Source organism: Arachis duranensis, chromosome 6, assembly GCF_000817695.3.
Source record: "Arachis duranensis cultivar V14167 chromosome 6, aradu.V14167.gnm2.J7QH, whole genome shotgun sequence".
Classification (NCBI taxonomy): Eukaryota; Viridiplantae; Streptophyta; class Magnoliopsida; order Fabales; family Fabaceae; genus Arachis; species Arachis duranensis.
Window position 1 is genome coordinate 7,356,572 of NC_029777.3, and position 11,977 is coordinate 7,368,548.

The 11,977-nt window shown below is 33.2% G+C and overlaps 3 protein-coding genes and 1 long non-coding RNA gene across 4 annotated transcripts; 2 read left to right on the forward strand and 2 right to left on the reverse strand.

The window, feature by feature from the left end:
- The first annotated feature begins 645 nt into the window (after positions 1 to 645).
- Positions 646 to 1,415, forward strand: LOC107492382 (uncharacterized). The gene has a single exon (XM_016113406.3). It carries the CDS (start codon positions 725 to 727, stop codon positions 1,220 to 1,222), a length of 498 nt encoding a protein of 165 aa, XP_015968892.1. The 5' UTR covers positions 646 to 724; the 3' UTR covers positions 1,223 to 1,415.
- A 725-nt stretch (positions 1,416 to 2,140) lies between these two features.
- Positions 2,141 to 3,402, reverse strand: LOC110273348 (uncharacterized). The gene is made up of 3 exons (XR_008010318.1): positions 3,282 to 3,402; positions 2,592 to 2,721; positions 2,141 to 2,481 (listed from the first exon to the last, which is right to left on the reverse strand). It is a non-coding gene; the product is annotated as an uncharacterized LOC110273348 (long non-coding RNA).
- A 797-nt stretch (positions 3,403 to 4,199) lies between these two features.
- Positions 4,200 to 4,823, forward strand: LOC107492383 (calvin cycle protein CP12-2, chloroplastic). The gene has a single exon (XM_016113408.3). It carries the CDS (start codon positions 4,286 to 4,288, stop codon positions 4,664 to 4,666), a length of 381 nt encoding a protein of 126 aa, XP_015968894.1. The 5' UTR covers positions 4,200 to 4,285; the 3' UTR covers positions 4,667 to 4,823.
- A 5,476-nt stretch (positions 4,824 to 10,299) lies between these two features.
- On the reverse strand, positions 10,300 to 11,654 carry LOC107492384 (bZIP transcription factor 53). The gene has a single exon (XM_016113409.3). It carries the CDS (start codon positions 11,067 to 11,069, stop codon positions 10,629 to 10,631), a length of 441 nt encoding a protein of 146 aa, XP_015968895.1. The 5' UTR covers positions 11,070 to 11,654; the 3' UTR covers positions 10,300 to 10,628.
- Between the last annotated feature and the right edge of the window lie 323 nt (positions 11,655 to 11,977).

Below are 11,977 nucleotides of genomic sequence, written 5' to 3' on the forward strand. Positions count from 1 at the left end.
TACCTTCATTTTCTTCTTTTTTTTTTCTTCAACAAACTTATACATACATTTTTCTAAAAGACCTACTATATAAATCTAAAAAAATATTCACACATTTAAATTTTATGTGTTAAATTTAAATTAATAACACCAAGCATTTATCAATACAGCTGAACATTTTAACTAAAATTGTATCAATCATGACTCCAACAAAAAATGATATAATTTTATTCTATTTTAATAACACGAACTAATTTTTATAATTTACTCTTAATAATTAACTTTTTTTTACTTGCTATGTTATTAGAGCATTTAATAAATTAGTTCTTAATAGTTTATATTTATATTTTTGTTGAACAAATTATTTTTTTAATTATTAATAATGTTTAAATTTTAATATTTTTAAATTAATATAATTTTTATTTTAAAAAAAGTGAACAAATTTTACTTAAAAAAATTAGTTAAAAATATATTTTTTTTATTATTTCATATAATTTAATAAATAAATATATTTAATATTTAAATATAATATTATATTAATAAAAAATAAATTATCTATTATAAATTTTAATTCATTTATTAAATATTTAAACATTTAAATTCAATTCAATAATTCCATAACACTTGAATTTAATTCAACCACGGTGATCTAAACACTTAAATTTAATTCAACCACGGCGAAAGGGTTTTAGGAGGTTTTGGGCAGAGCATTCAAAACGCACCCACCAATCTCTGCCCACCCACAATGTCCGCCGCCGCCAAGCAAATCCTAGCCGACCACCCTGAACCCAAATCTGAGCAGCTCCTCCCTCCGGATCTGCCAGCTCCGGAGACTCTCCCGTTGGATCAGCCTCACTTGGACCCTTCCGAACCCGAAGCAAAGCAAAATCTCGATCACCATGAAGAAAAGGAAGGGAAAGTAGAAGAAGTGGAAGAAGAAGAAGAAGAAGGAGAGTGCGGATTCTGCTTGTTCATGAAAAGTGGCGGTTGCAGGGAATCGTTCATCGAGTGGGAGAAGTGCACTGAGGAAGCGGAGAAGAACAAAGAGGACATCGTTGAGAAATGCATCAATATCACTGCGGCGCTGAAGCAGTGTATGGAGGCTCATTTCGATTACTACGAACCCATCCTCCGCGCCGAGAAAGCCGCCGAGCAGCAAGCCATCGCGGAATTGAAGAAAGAAGCCATGGAGAAAGAGTCCAAGGAGCAAGATAGGGCTTCTTCTGATTCTGATCAAAAGTGAGATCTTGCTAATTCGAGATTTTTTTTTTTTTTACTTTAGCAATTGTTTTGCTTGTATTTTAGTGGCGAAAGAAGGAATTGATTACAGTTTAGTGGCTTAACTTATTGGAGATGGAGAGTATAGCTGACCACAGAAAGAGGCATTTTTGAATTCACAATAAATTAGAATTTTCATGAATATGTTCTTACTCGGATTCACAGGTCTATGATATGATATTGATCGGTGATCTATCTCTGTTCAATAATTCAATTTGTATTAGAAGTAACAGTATGATGAACTGATTACAATTTTTGAACAAGTTATACATGATTCATGTCATGTTTTGCTCTAGTGGTTCCTCCTTATGTAGGTGGTAGTTGAATGTGAAGAATCTCTATATGTAAAGTGAAGATGTGGATCATCATCTTCTGACTCTGTTTAGTACAATTGAATTCAGGTGTATGACCGTATGAAATTTTTTGATGATCCATGTGTTTGCCTTAAGTTTATATTACCAAGTGTACTTTGCGTAGTTTATATGACCGTATGAAGGAGCTTTCTGAATCTATATCTACTTTGCGTAGTTTATTGTGCCCTAGGATAGAAAATATTCTGTTTCTCAAATGCTTGTGGTGGAGAAGATTTGTTTCTTGATGATTCTGTTATAATGGGGTTCTGATGAGTATAAGAAATGCTTAGTTTCTTGGCTTTGTAAAGCTTTGATTAGATAGATACATATTCAGCAGCTGTCTTGAGCAGACTCTGCAAGTTTAGGTATCCTTCTACTTATTTCCATTTGAAGTAAGTTCGAGTGTTCGACTAAGTAACCATTTGATCCCATAACTGGCACCCAAACTCCAAAAGGTGCCACTGAAAATGACAGATCTGCAAAAAAAATTAGACAATGCTAAATACTAACAGTGTCTTTTTCTACATGATGATCAAAACAGAAACAAAGGATAAGAGACGGTGTCAATAATGAAATCATGAAAATAAACCAAAAGCAATAAAAGACATAGTAATTTTCTACTACTACGGTGTGTAGAATGTATGTCATTCTGCTCACAATAACCTGAAACCCACACAAATGTCTTCTGCACTTTGGGGTATCCTCCAATATCTCCTTCAATTATACCTCCAGTTTTATTGGTGCAGAGAGAACTCTTGGCCTAAAGACTCAGGTGATATCATGGAGCAATTGCAATCTTTTTTGTTGGGGTTTCAACAAAATACTGGACATCCTTATATGCTATTATCAGAGGCTGAAAGGACAGGACCATCTTCCTTGTATGCAATGACCAACCATGCAAAAGATTCCAAAATCACATGCTATTTGTTTGAATGTAATAAATCATGTTGAGATAATTTATAATTTAGTAGCTTTGTTCACCTGTGCTTTGAGTTTCATTTCATATGCTCCCATCAACTGGAACTGATTTATTTTTGAGCTCCACGCTATTGCTATTTTCTTCTCCGCATAGTTGAGATACCTTCTTTTTTGAAACCAAGGCTCGAGATGCCTTAGGCTCCAAATACATTTCCATCAAATCAGTGAATTGAGCAAACTAAAATGATTGTTTGATTTTTCTTTCCCACTGTAATAACTTGCATGTTACTTTAGATATAAATTTTCAACCAAATCATAACCAAGCACACACATCACACCTATCATGTCCCAGGAAAAAACAGATAATCATGAAAAAACAAAATGTAAATTACTCATCACCACCAAATTTTAAGCCAATTAATTTTGAAATTAAACCCACAATCTTTCAAATAAACATGATCACTTCAAAATTGGCAATATTACATCATGCAGCCGTATCTCAAGGTCAGCTATAAAAACGTCAAACTTAGAAATACTTGGCTGGATGCAAAGACAGATCCACACTTCAAAACCCAAAAAGTATGCAGGACTATAGATCAATGACATAGTTATTCACCACCATAAATGCATTACATGCATTGACTAAGTAATGGCTCACTATACAATTGCATTATAAACCTCTCTTCCCCTTTCCTTCCCTTCCCTCACTCTTGTTTTATATTAAATCACAAAAACAGTTAATTTTTACAATACCTGAAAATGCCGTATCAAAACCATTGCTCTTTTCTGCTGCCAATATTCATAAATCGTTTTGGATATAGGCATGGTTGCAACATCAGCCATCAGTTCTTTTTTTCCTGAAACATGGCAACCCATTTAGCAGCTGGATAATGCTTTTCCAACAGCACTAAATAAAAAATAAAAAATAAACTAATAGTGGCAATAATAGTAATTTTGTGAGATTTAAAAAAAATGTGAATTTCGCTTTTGATAGTAATTGGGCTAACGCATAGGTACGTGCATATTTGTTGAGGTGAGCCAGGCCACCTTAAACTCATGCAGTCAACATGTGAAATGAAAGAAATATATAATTTACATAGAGCAACACAGATAAATGGAATTTTTTAAATAAATAAATTAAATTCGAAGTAAGTAAAAAATATTTATAATATAATTTAAATAATTAAAAGAGTAAAATAGATATATATTTTTATACCAATTTGATTTTATTTTTGAATCTAATTTAATTTGATTCAAACAATTATAATTTGTATTATATCGATTTAATTTTTAAATTTAGTTTACTTCAAAATATTATAATTGGATTGAATTGGTTTGTTATATATGTAAATATTGTCTTGGTGAGATGAGATAAATAACTTTATATGAATTAGATCAATTTGTTGTCACCGTACACAAGATAGATAATAAAAACAAAAATAATTTGAAATTTTTATATAGCTGTAAATATAAAAATTTAAATAATTTATTTAAAAAATCCCAGATAAATAGATATTCATATTGGTGAAAAACGGAAAGGATAAAGTAATTTCTTTTCTAAAGAAAATATCAGATCGGAATCCTAAGTGTCACATAATGATTGGGTAAAAGCAGATAAGAAATATGTGTTCGCAAATCCACAGAAGGGTCACTTATAACTTCCAAAGCCACTCCAATCTTATCCCCTTCAGATTCATCTTCATCATAAGATCACCGAACACAAACAGAACTTGAACATCAAACGAGATAGCAATAGCATGGCAACAATTTCAGGTCTTATTAGCCGTTCAACGCCCAGGGTTGTAGTTTTCAACGCATCATCGTCCGAGTCGCCGCGAAACTGCCACGTCGTCAAGTTCCCCGCGGGAATGACCGGATCTGGTCGCTTGGCGAGTGTTCGCCCAGTGAGGACGGCGCCGGAGAAGATATCGGAGAAAGTGGCGGAGAGCATAAAGAACGCGCAGGAGACGTGCTCGGAGGATCCGGCGAGCGGAGAGTGCGTGGCGGCGTGGGATGAGGTAGAGGAGCTGAGCGCCGCCGCCAGCCACGCCAGGGACAGGCTGAAGGACTCAGATCCGCTTGAGGATTTCTGTAAGGACAACCCGGAGACCATCGAGTGCAAGACTCATGATAACTGAATATTAGGGTTTCATGGTTATTCTTCATGGATCTATGAAAGTAGACTATCAATGTGTTCAAGTGTTGCATCTTTCATGAAGCATGATACAATAATGATATGCCAAAAATATATGTACTTGGTTAAGTTTTCTTATATGTAAAGCTTAATTTGTAACATTATCGTCTGAAGAAGTCAACGTTTCGTCACGATAGATTTATCGAAAATTTGGTGTATGTTGTGATCAAATTGACGAAACGGATATACTTATTATATCAGAAATTTTTGGTTGCTCTGCAAACATAATATTTTGTGGATTCACTATTTTTTTTTCTTAAACCACATAAGAAATTCTAGTATATATCCCATATAATTGCAATTATTCATTCGTTTTAATATTTTATGTCAAAAATAGTAAAGAAATATAGCATTCAAAAATAGTGTTAGTCTTCCGCTATTTGTAAATGATTCAAGTTATCAGTCTATCGTTCAGATGAAAGATTAACTTGTTTAATTACGATATAGTGTTAGCTAGGATTTTTTTCATTAACGAAATGCTAGTTGTAAAATGAATAATTGAACACAGAGAGCAATGATATCATGCGGCTTTCGGGTTTGATTTGAGTATATCGTCCAAGATATAATTGATGTTATTTATTAAAAAAAAAAAAACACACGAACTGTTAGAAAATCAAAATATGACAAGCAAATATTGAAGAGCATGTCATTAAAGTTAGAAAGTAAGACATCCAATCCATGCTTTATTTTGAAATGGCATCACATACATGCATTTAGATATGGTATATGGTTGGTTTATGATTCTATATTTCTCCCAGGAAAAAAAAAAAAGCGTACACTTGATTGGTGATATGCATTGCAGTTGATGCTGACATGCTCATTCATCTAATCCATTGCTAGACTAGAAAACTCTTTAGTTTTATATTTGCATATTTCAAATTAAAGTATTTTATATTATTGATTAATCCAATTTTAATATTTAATTAAAATTGATCATTATCTAATAAACTTTAAATATTTTAGTTTATTTGACTCTTCAAGCACTGTCTTCACGCAATATATAGCTGTTTTGACTTTTTTTTAATATAAAAATTAAAAATACATACTGTTTTAATCTTTAAGATTTAGAGTCAAAATTAAAATTATCTTTAGTTTTTTTAATTTAAAATAATTCTCAAACATTACACTTAGTATTAAAGTAATCTTTTTGATAAATTTATCCTTTATAAAGTTTAATAATTAAAATAAAAAATATCCTCTTTCTTGCCATCCTAAACCTTCTCCTATTTTCACCCTTTTCAAGTCACCATCTTCTATGGTCAAAATTATCGCACCATAGTTTTTTTTTCTCTCTCTCTCTCTTTAATTAGCTCCCTTTCATACAGTTTGTCACTCCGTCTTTTCTCTTGTCACACCACAAACAACATAATTTGGCTATTCGTCTTTTTTCCTGTCACACCATCGGTGACTCTCCTCGTGTTTCTAGCATGACCGCCGTCACTACGAAAAAACGTTGAGTACCATCAAAATTATTATCCAATTTAGCATCGATCTGTACCAGTGAATTTATCATCGAAATTTTCAACGAAAAGAAGGAATTTATTGCCATAAAAAATTACCGTTGGAAGAAATTTTTCGTCGCTAAAGCCGATGGTAATTATTGGCGCGAAAATAAAACTCACTACCATCGGATTTTCATTGCTATATTCCGTCGATATCACGGTTTAATGAAACACGTCGTTTTGGTGATTTACCGTCAGAAGAAAATTGGGCAGGTTATTTCAAGAGGCAAATCCTGATACCCAATTGAACAATTTTTCACATTAGTTCAGAGAATACGTCAGTATGCATCTAATTTACACAATAGGTTCAGAATTAGTTATACTGAGTTGGGGCTAATGAATAAGGGCATTAGCTACCCGATATCAATGTTAATAGATACCGGTTCCATTCTTTACAGTGGTTGATTGAAAATAAAATAGATAATACTAAAGTTTGTATTCATGGAAATTCAAGCAGTGGTCATTCTGATTGGTTTGGTGTGTTGCACAACATACTTCAATTAGAGTATTTCGGTCGCACTATGTACAAGGTGTGCGTGTTTAAATGTAAATGGTACTATCCAAGTTCACGACAAGGAATACAAAAGCATAAGGACTACGATATCACTGAAGTTAATGTAACAAGAAAATATAGGCACTACACTCCTTTTATTTTACCTCAAAATGCACTCCACGTATACTATTTGTCTTATTCGAGTTCATGCAAGTCTGGTTGGGTGATTGTGGTTAAAACTAATCGATCAAGAGGCTGTATTGAGTCTAATGATAGGACAGAAGGTCAGGAACCTTACCAAATTGATGATCCAACTCCTTCGAAAATGGTGGTTAATACCGGCGAGCCGATCACCCTTAAGTCGACTATTATAGATAATGACATCATTAATCTTGGAATAGATGACGACGCACAGTCACTGGAAGACAACAATCTTCAAGAAGAAGACGGGGTTGATAGCGACGAAAAAGAGGAAGACGAGTTCAATGATCAAGAAACTATCTCGAAGGATGGTGAACCAGAGAAAGAAGATTATCTGAATAGGATTAATGTAAATATAGTTCTATGATATGTATTTTTTTTACCAAACTTTGAGACCAATGTAATATAATAGCATTGTTTCAGATATTTCAATTACCATAATTATGTATTTATAATTTGTATGTTTGATATTTCACATTAAATTTAAAACATTATTTTAATTATTAATTACCAGTGTACATTATAGATGGACGGAAAAAGATTATTAAAAAAATAAAAAAGACTATTATCGGAATTATCGTCGGAATATACCAACGATAACATCCCAGTCAATTTCTCAAAAAAAATTAAAAAATATTTTTGTTGAATTACTGTCGGATTAATCTTCTGGTGAGATGGCATGGATACGTATGCTATGATGCCAATGTTACCGTCAAAAAATATACGACGGTGACATTCAACAGATTCCATTTTTTTAGTAACCATATTCGGCTGTTAAATCCGACAAAAAATATTGTTGGACGCAAAAATCCACCGGTAATATGTTAACAGCGAGGTTTATTCCGTTGGATAAATACTGACGCAAAATCCGACAGTAAATCAGTAACCATTGTACCATCGGATTTTATTCGTTTATCTAACAATACTCAGTGTTTTTATTGTAGTGCGCGCATCCCCCACCTGCCTATGCCTATGTTGTCCCCTGACGCCACCTCTATAACACCCTACTACCACAACTTTTCTATGCAGTGCCATCACCATCCACATTTACTGTCAGTACCATTGTCTACATTCATTACCACCATGCAGTTTTATTGTTGCTGTTATCACAGACAAGTTAAAATTTAGATTTCCAATTTTCTAAAGTTAGGGTTCAAATATTTTAAATTAGGATCTTCAATAATTTTTGAAGTTAGACTCTTTCTGAAATTAAAATTATTGTGTTAAAAATGATGATTTTAATACTAAATGTATCGTTTGATACCATTTTAAAACAAAAAATAAAATGTTAAAGACAATTTTGATTTTGATACCAAATTTTAAAGACCAAAATAATATTTATTCTTAAAAATTATAAACCACTTAATGAAAAAATAATAATATATGATTAATAATAATATAAAATAGTTTTCATTTCAATATTAATTGTATAAAAGTTTTAGTTGAGTTCTATTTGTAACGTCTAATTCTATGTTTTTTAATTAGAAGAGATCTAAAGTAAAATATAAAAAGCTACCCACAAGAAAATATTTTTACATAAAAATATGAAAACATTATATTAAATAAAGATAATGTTAAGTTTGGTCTCTAAATTTATAAACGAATTTTTATTTAGTCTCTAAATTTTATGAACATGACTCATATTAATCTTTGAGATAATTTTCGATTCATAAATGTTAACGGAATACTGATGTGCACATTCGAATATTATATTGGACTCTGTAAAATGACATCGTTTTATTTTAACACTCAAATAACTTAAAAACAACATCATAAGTAATATTTATTGAAATTTTGTTCTAAAACAAGTGATCTAACATCGTTTTTTGACTATTTGATCGTCAAATTATTTAATAATTTTTAACTATTACTTTTCAATTTTTTAAGTAATTATCTCGATATAATAATTCTACAGATAATTAATAGTTATTTACACAAAGATATAATAACCGAGACAAACATATATTATGAGTCCAAAAAACATATTATGTTAAGTAATTTATTAGTTGAATAAGCCAAATCATTTAAGATTGTCGACTATTGTCTTTCTCCGAAGTAATCACCATCATCATTTGGATAGGAAACTAATACGCCAGAGGTGGGTGGTCGTGCATCCCATCAGCAAGAAAAAAGAGCCCCGAAAAGGTTTATCAAAACGACACCTCAGATAAGCAAGATGTTACCTCTACGGCATTTCTGGATTAGTGTACTAAACAATCATGCAACAACCTTGGAACGTAGTATTAAGCAATAAGCAATAGTGATCATGAACATTTTTTTATTGTTTTTCCTTATAAAAGTTATCATGAAGATTCTAGAGATAATAATTAGAAATTTGAAAATAATTAAAAAGATACCTTATCATGGTCCCAGGAGGGTAGACCAGTCATTGTGTTTATTTAGTATATAGTAGATAATTCCAATCCATTGCCTTATCTTAATTTCATCTGGTTTGGAACTGTTACGAGGAAATTGAGAGAGGGATTAGATCACGAGTTACGAGTTACGACTCATTATTCTTCTCTCTCTCTCTCTCCAAACGAGTTACGACTCATTTCAAATAATGAAACTAATTACCTGGAGAAATATGCGAGGGAATGACGAATATTCCAATTCCATTTCATTTGTGAAACAACATACGGGCGCTCTATTTCTTATGCATATCGAAAATATTTAGTAACAACAAAATGTTAGTAAAAAATTATTAAGATTTATTATTATTAAATTTATTTAATATATTCTATAATAAATAAATATTAAATAAAATAAATTTAAATTGTTTGGGCGAATTGTGACTCTGTGTTTCGTTATTATCTATTTATTATGCCATTATACTATTATAACTCCAAAATTTATACCAAGAAAAAAAAAAAGGAAGAAAGAAGAAATTCGACAGAATTCCATCTTACATCAGTTCAACCTAAATTGAGTTATAATTTCTTTCTTCTATTGTCTCTACCAAAATAAAATTGAGTTATAATTATGGGTCCAGTTAGTTAATAGTTATACACGCAAAAAAAATAGTTAATAACTTCTATTTTGTTTTGGGCATATAAACTTATTCTGCAATCATCTAGATAATGGGTGTTATAAAGTTACTATCAACTAATAAATTTCCTCTTTTTTTTTCGGGTGGCCTTGTCTGTGAATCCGGAACCCATCAAATATACAGCCCCCTGCTTATGCCAAATAACATGAGAAAATCGTGGGACACATAAATACATTTGTCCACATGAGTTGCATTAGACATTAGTATTTAGTAGCTTCCACAAAATTCATTAATACCGCTTGGTCAACTAATGTACACACCAGTTCAACACATGCGCTAAATTACAACCCCACAATTGCAATGGCTCGCAACACACAAATCACTGAATCAAATAAAGAGATAAGCACAGTGCACACAATATTCCGTTAATGCATAATATAGTTCCCTTCTACAATGAAACCAGAAACACTAACACTGGACACATTAAGACGCTCAATAAAACACCAATTGGGATAATGCAATCATAATAATTAAGACAAGGTCCCTCCATTATTTAGACACAAATGGTACCAATGAAAACAAAAAAAAAAAGGACCTCTAAACTACATTCGCAACAACAATGACCTAATTCTAGAAATTTCCACCAGAGACCAAGAGGGACTCTACGCCGACAGAAAGAACACAACATACAGATAGAGTAACAAAAGGAAGAATCCTCAGATCAATGCAGGAACATGTCCGCGGAAGCCATGATTGGTTGAATTGGGTGAGGGATCTGCCATGGCTTCAGAAGCGGATCCGGAATCTCAGGTATATCGACGGAAAGTCCACTGACATCCTCGGCAATCTCAAGGATCGAGTTGAGGAACCGGAGACGGTCGGTAAGCTCCGTCATCTGAGCCCTAAGGACGCCGTTGGCTGCCTCAGTCTCCGTCATGGCTTCCTCCTTCGCCTTGATGGCCTCCGCCAGGTTCTTATTCGCCGACTGCAGCTTCGTCACCTCTTCGGTGAGGTCCTCCAGCTGCTTTTGCTTCCTCATCCTCGAACGGCGTGCAGATTCACGATTCGAGAGCATCCTCTTCCTCTTCCTTTCGTCCAACACTATCGGTGGATCTCCGCTACCTTCCGATCCCGAACTCAACGCGCGCTGGATCGGAGCCATTATTTCCTCGTGGCAACTCGCCGGCAGAGTCTTCAAACAACAACAAAATAGTAAAAGAGAAAACACACAGGAATACGGTTTTTACTTTGCAGATCTAAATGCAAGGAGGGATTTAGGGGGGATTAGGATTTAGGGAGAGATTGGGGATTTGAAAGGTAGATCTGAGAAGACGTAGAACCAGTCAAAGAACTTCGGAGAACATTGGGGGGGTTTTGTGCGAAAGCCCTAAGCTATCATCCCTCAATTGAAACCCGAATTGGATCTGTGAGAACAGACTAGAAACCCTAGATCTGAAGCAGATCTGAGACTCGGAGACGGAGGTTTTTGAGAGGGAAAAGAAGACTGAATTGAAGAATGAAGAGTTTGAGTCTTCAGTGTGAGAAAGAAAGATTTTTTTGAGTGGGAGAAGAGAAATTAGTGTATCGAATGGTATATGGGAAAGAAGGTGTAAATCGTTGTTGAGGTTAGGTTTTATAGAGAAAATAAAAAGGGGAAAAGGATGTGGTGGGTAGAGAAGGAAGGATTCAGTGTGCTGATGCTAATTTTGAGGGCTTAAAACGACCGCGTCGTTGCTTATGACACTTACACTACGAACGACAACTTTGTTCCGCCTCATAAACCCAACAACCATTTTACATTTTTTCCTTCCCGATCGCGTAAAACACAAATTGTACGGATCGCAAATTTTGTTAAATACTTAGTACTGCTAGTACTAACTAGTAAAACGGAATCCGATTTGATTTGTTTCCCTAATTTAGTTAGATTACATTAGATTACATTAGATTAGATTTATCTCAAAACAAATTGATTTGATTTTAAATAACAGAAGGATATTTCTTTTTATCTGTTTAAGAATTTTGTTTAAATTTTATTTATGCCTTTTAAATCGAGGTGATAAGTTTATCATT

Bases quoted from the DNA above. Each gene is read 5' to 3' on its own strand.
- LOC107492382 (XM_016113406.3), top strand. From the start codon at position 725: ATGTCCGCCGCCGCCAAGCAAATCCTAGCCGACCACCCTGAACCCAAA.
- LOC107492383 (XM_016113408.3), top strand. From the start codon at position 4,286: ATGGCAACAATTTCAGGTCTTATTAGCCGTTCAACGCCCAGGGTTGTA.
- LOC107492384 (XM_016113409.3), bottom strand. From the start codon at position 11,069: ATGGCTCCGATCCAGCGCGCGTTGAGTTCGGGATCGGAAGGTAGCGGA.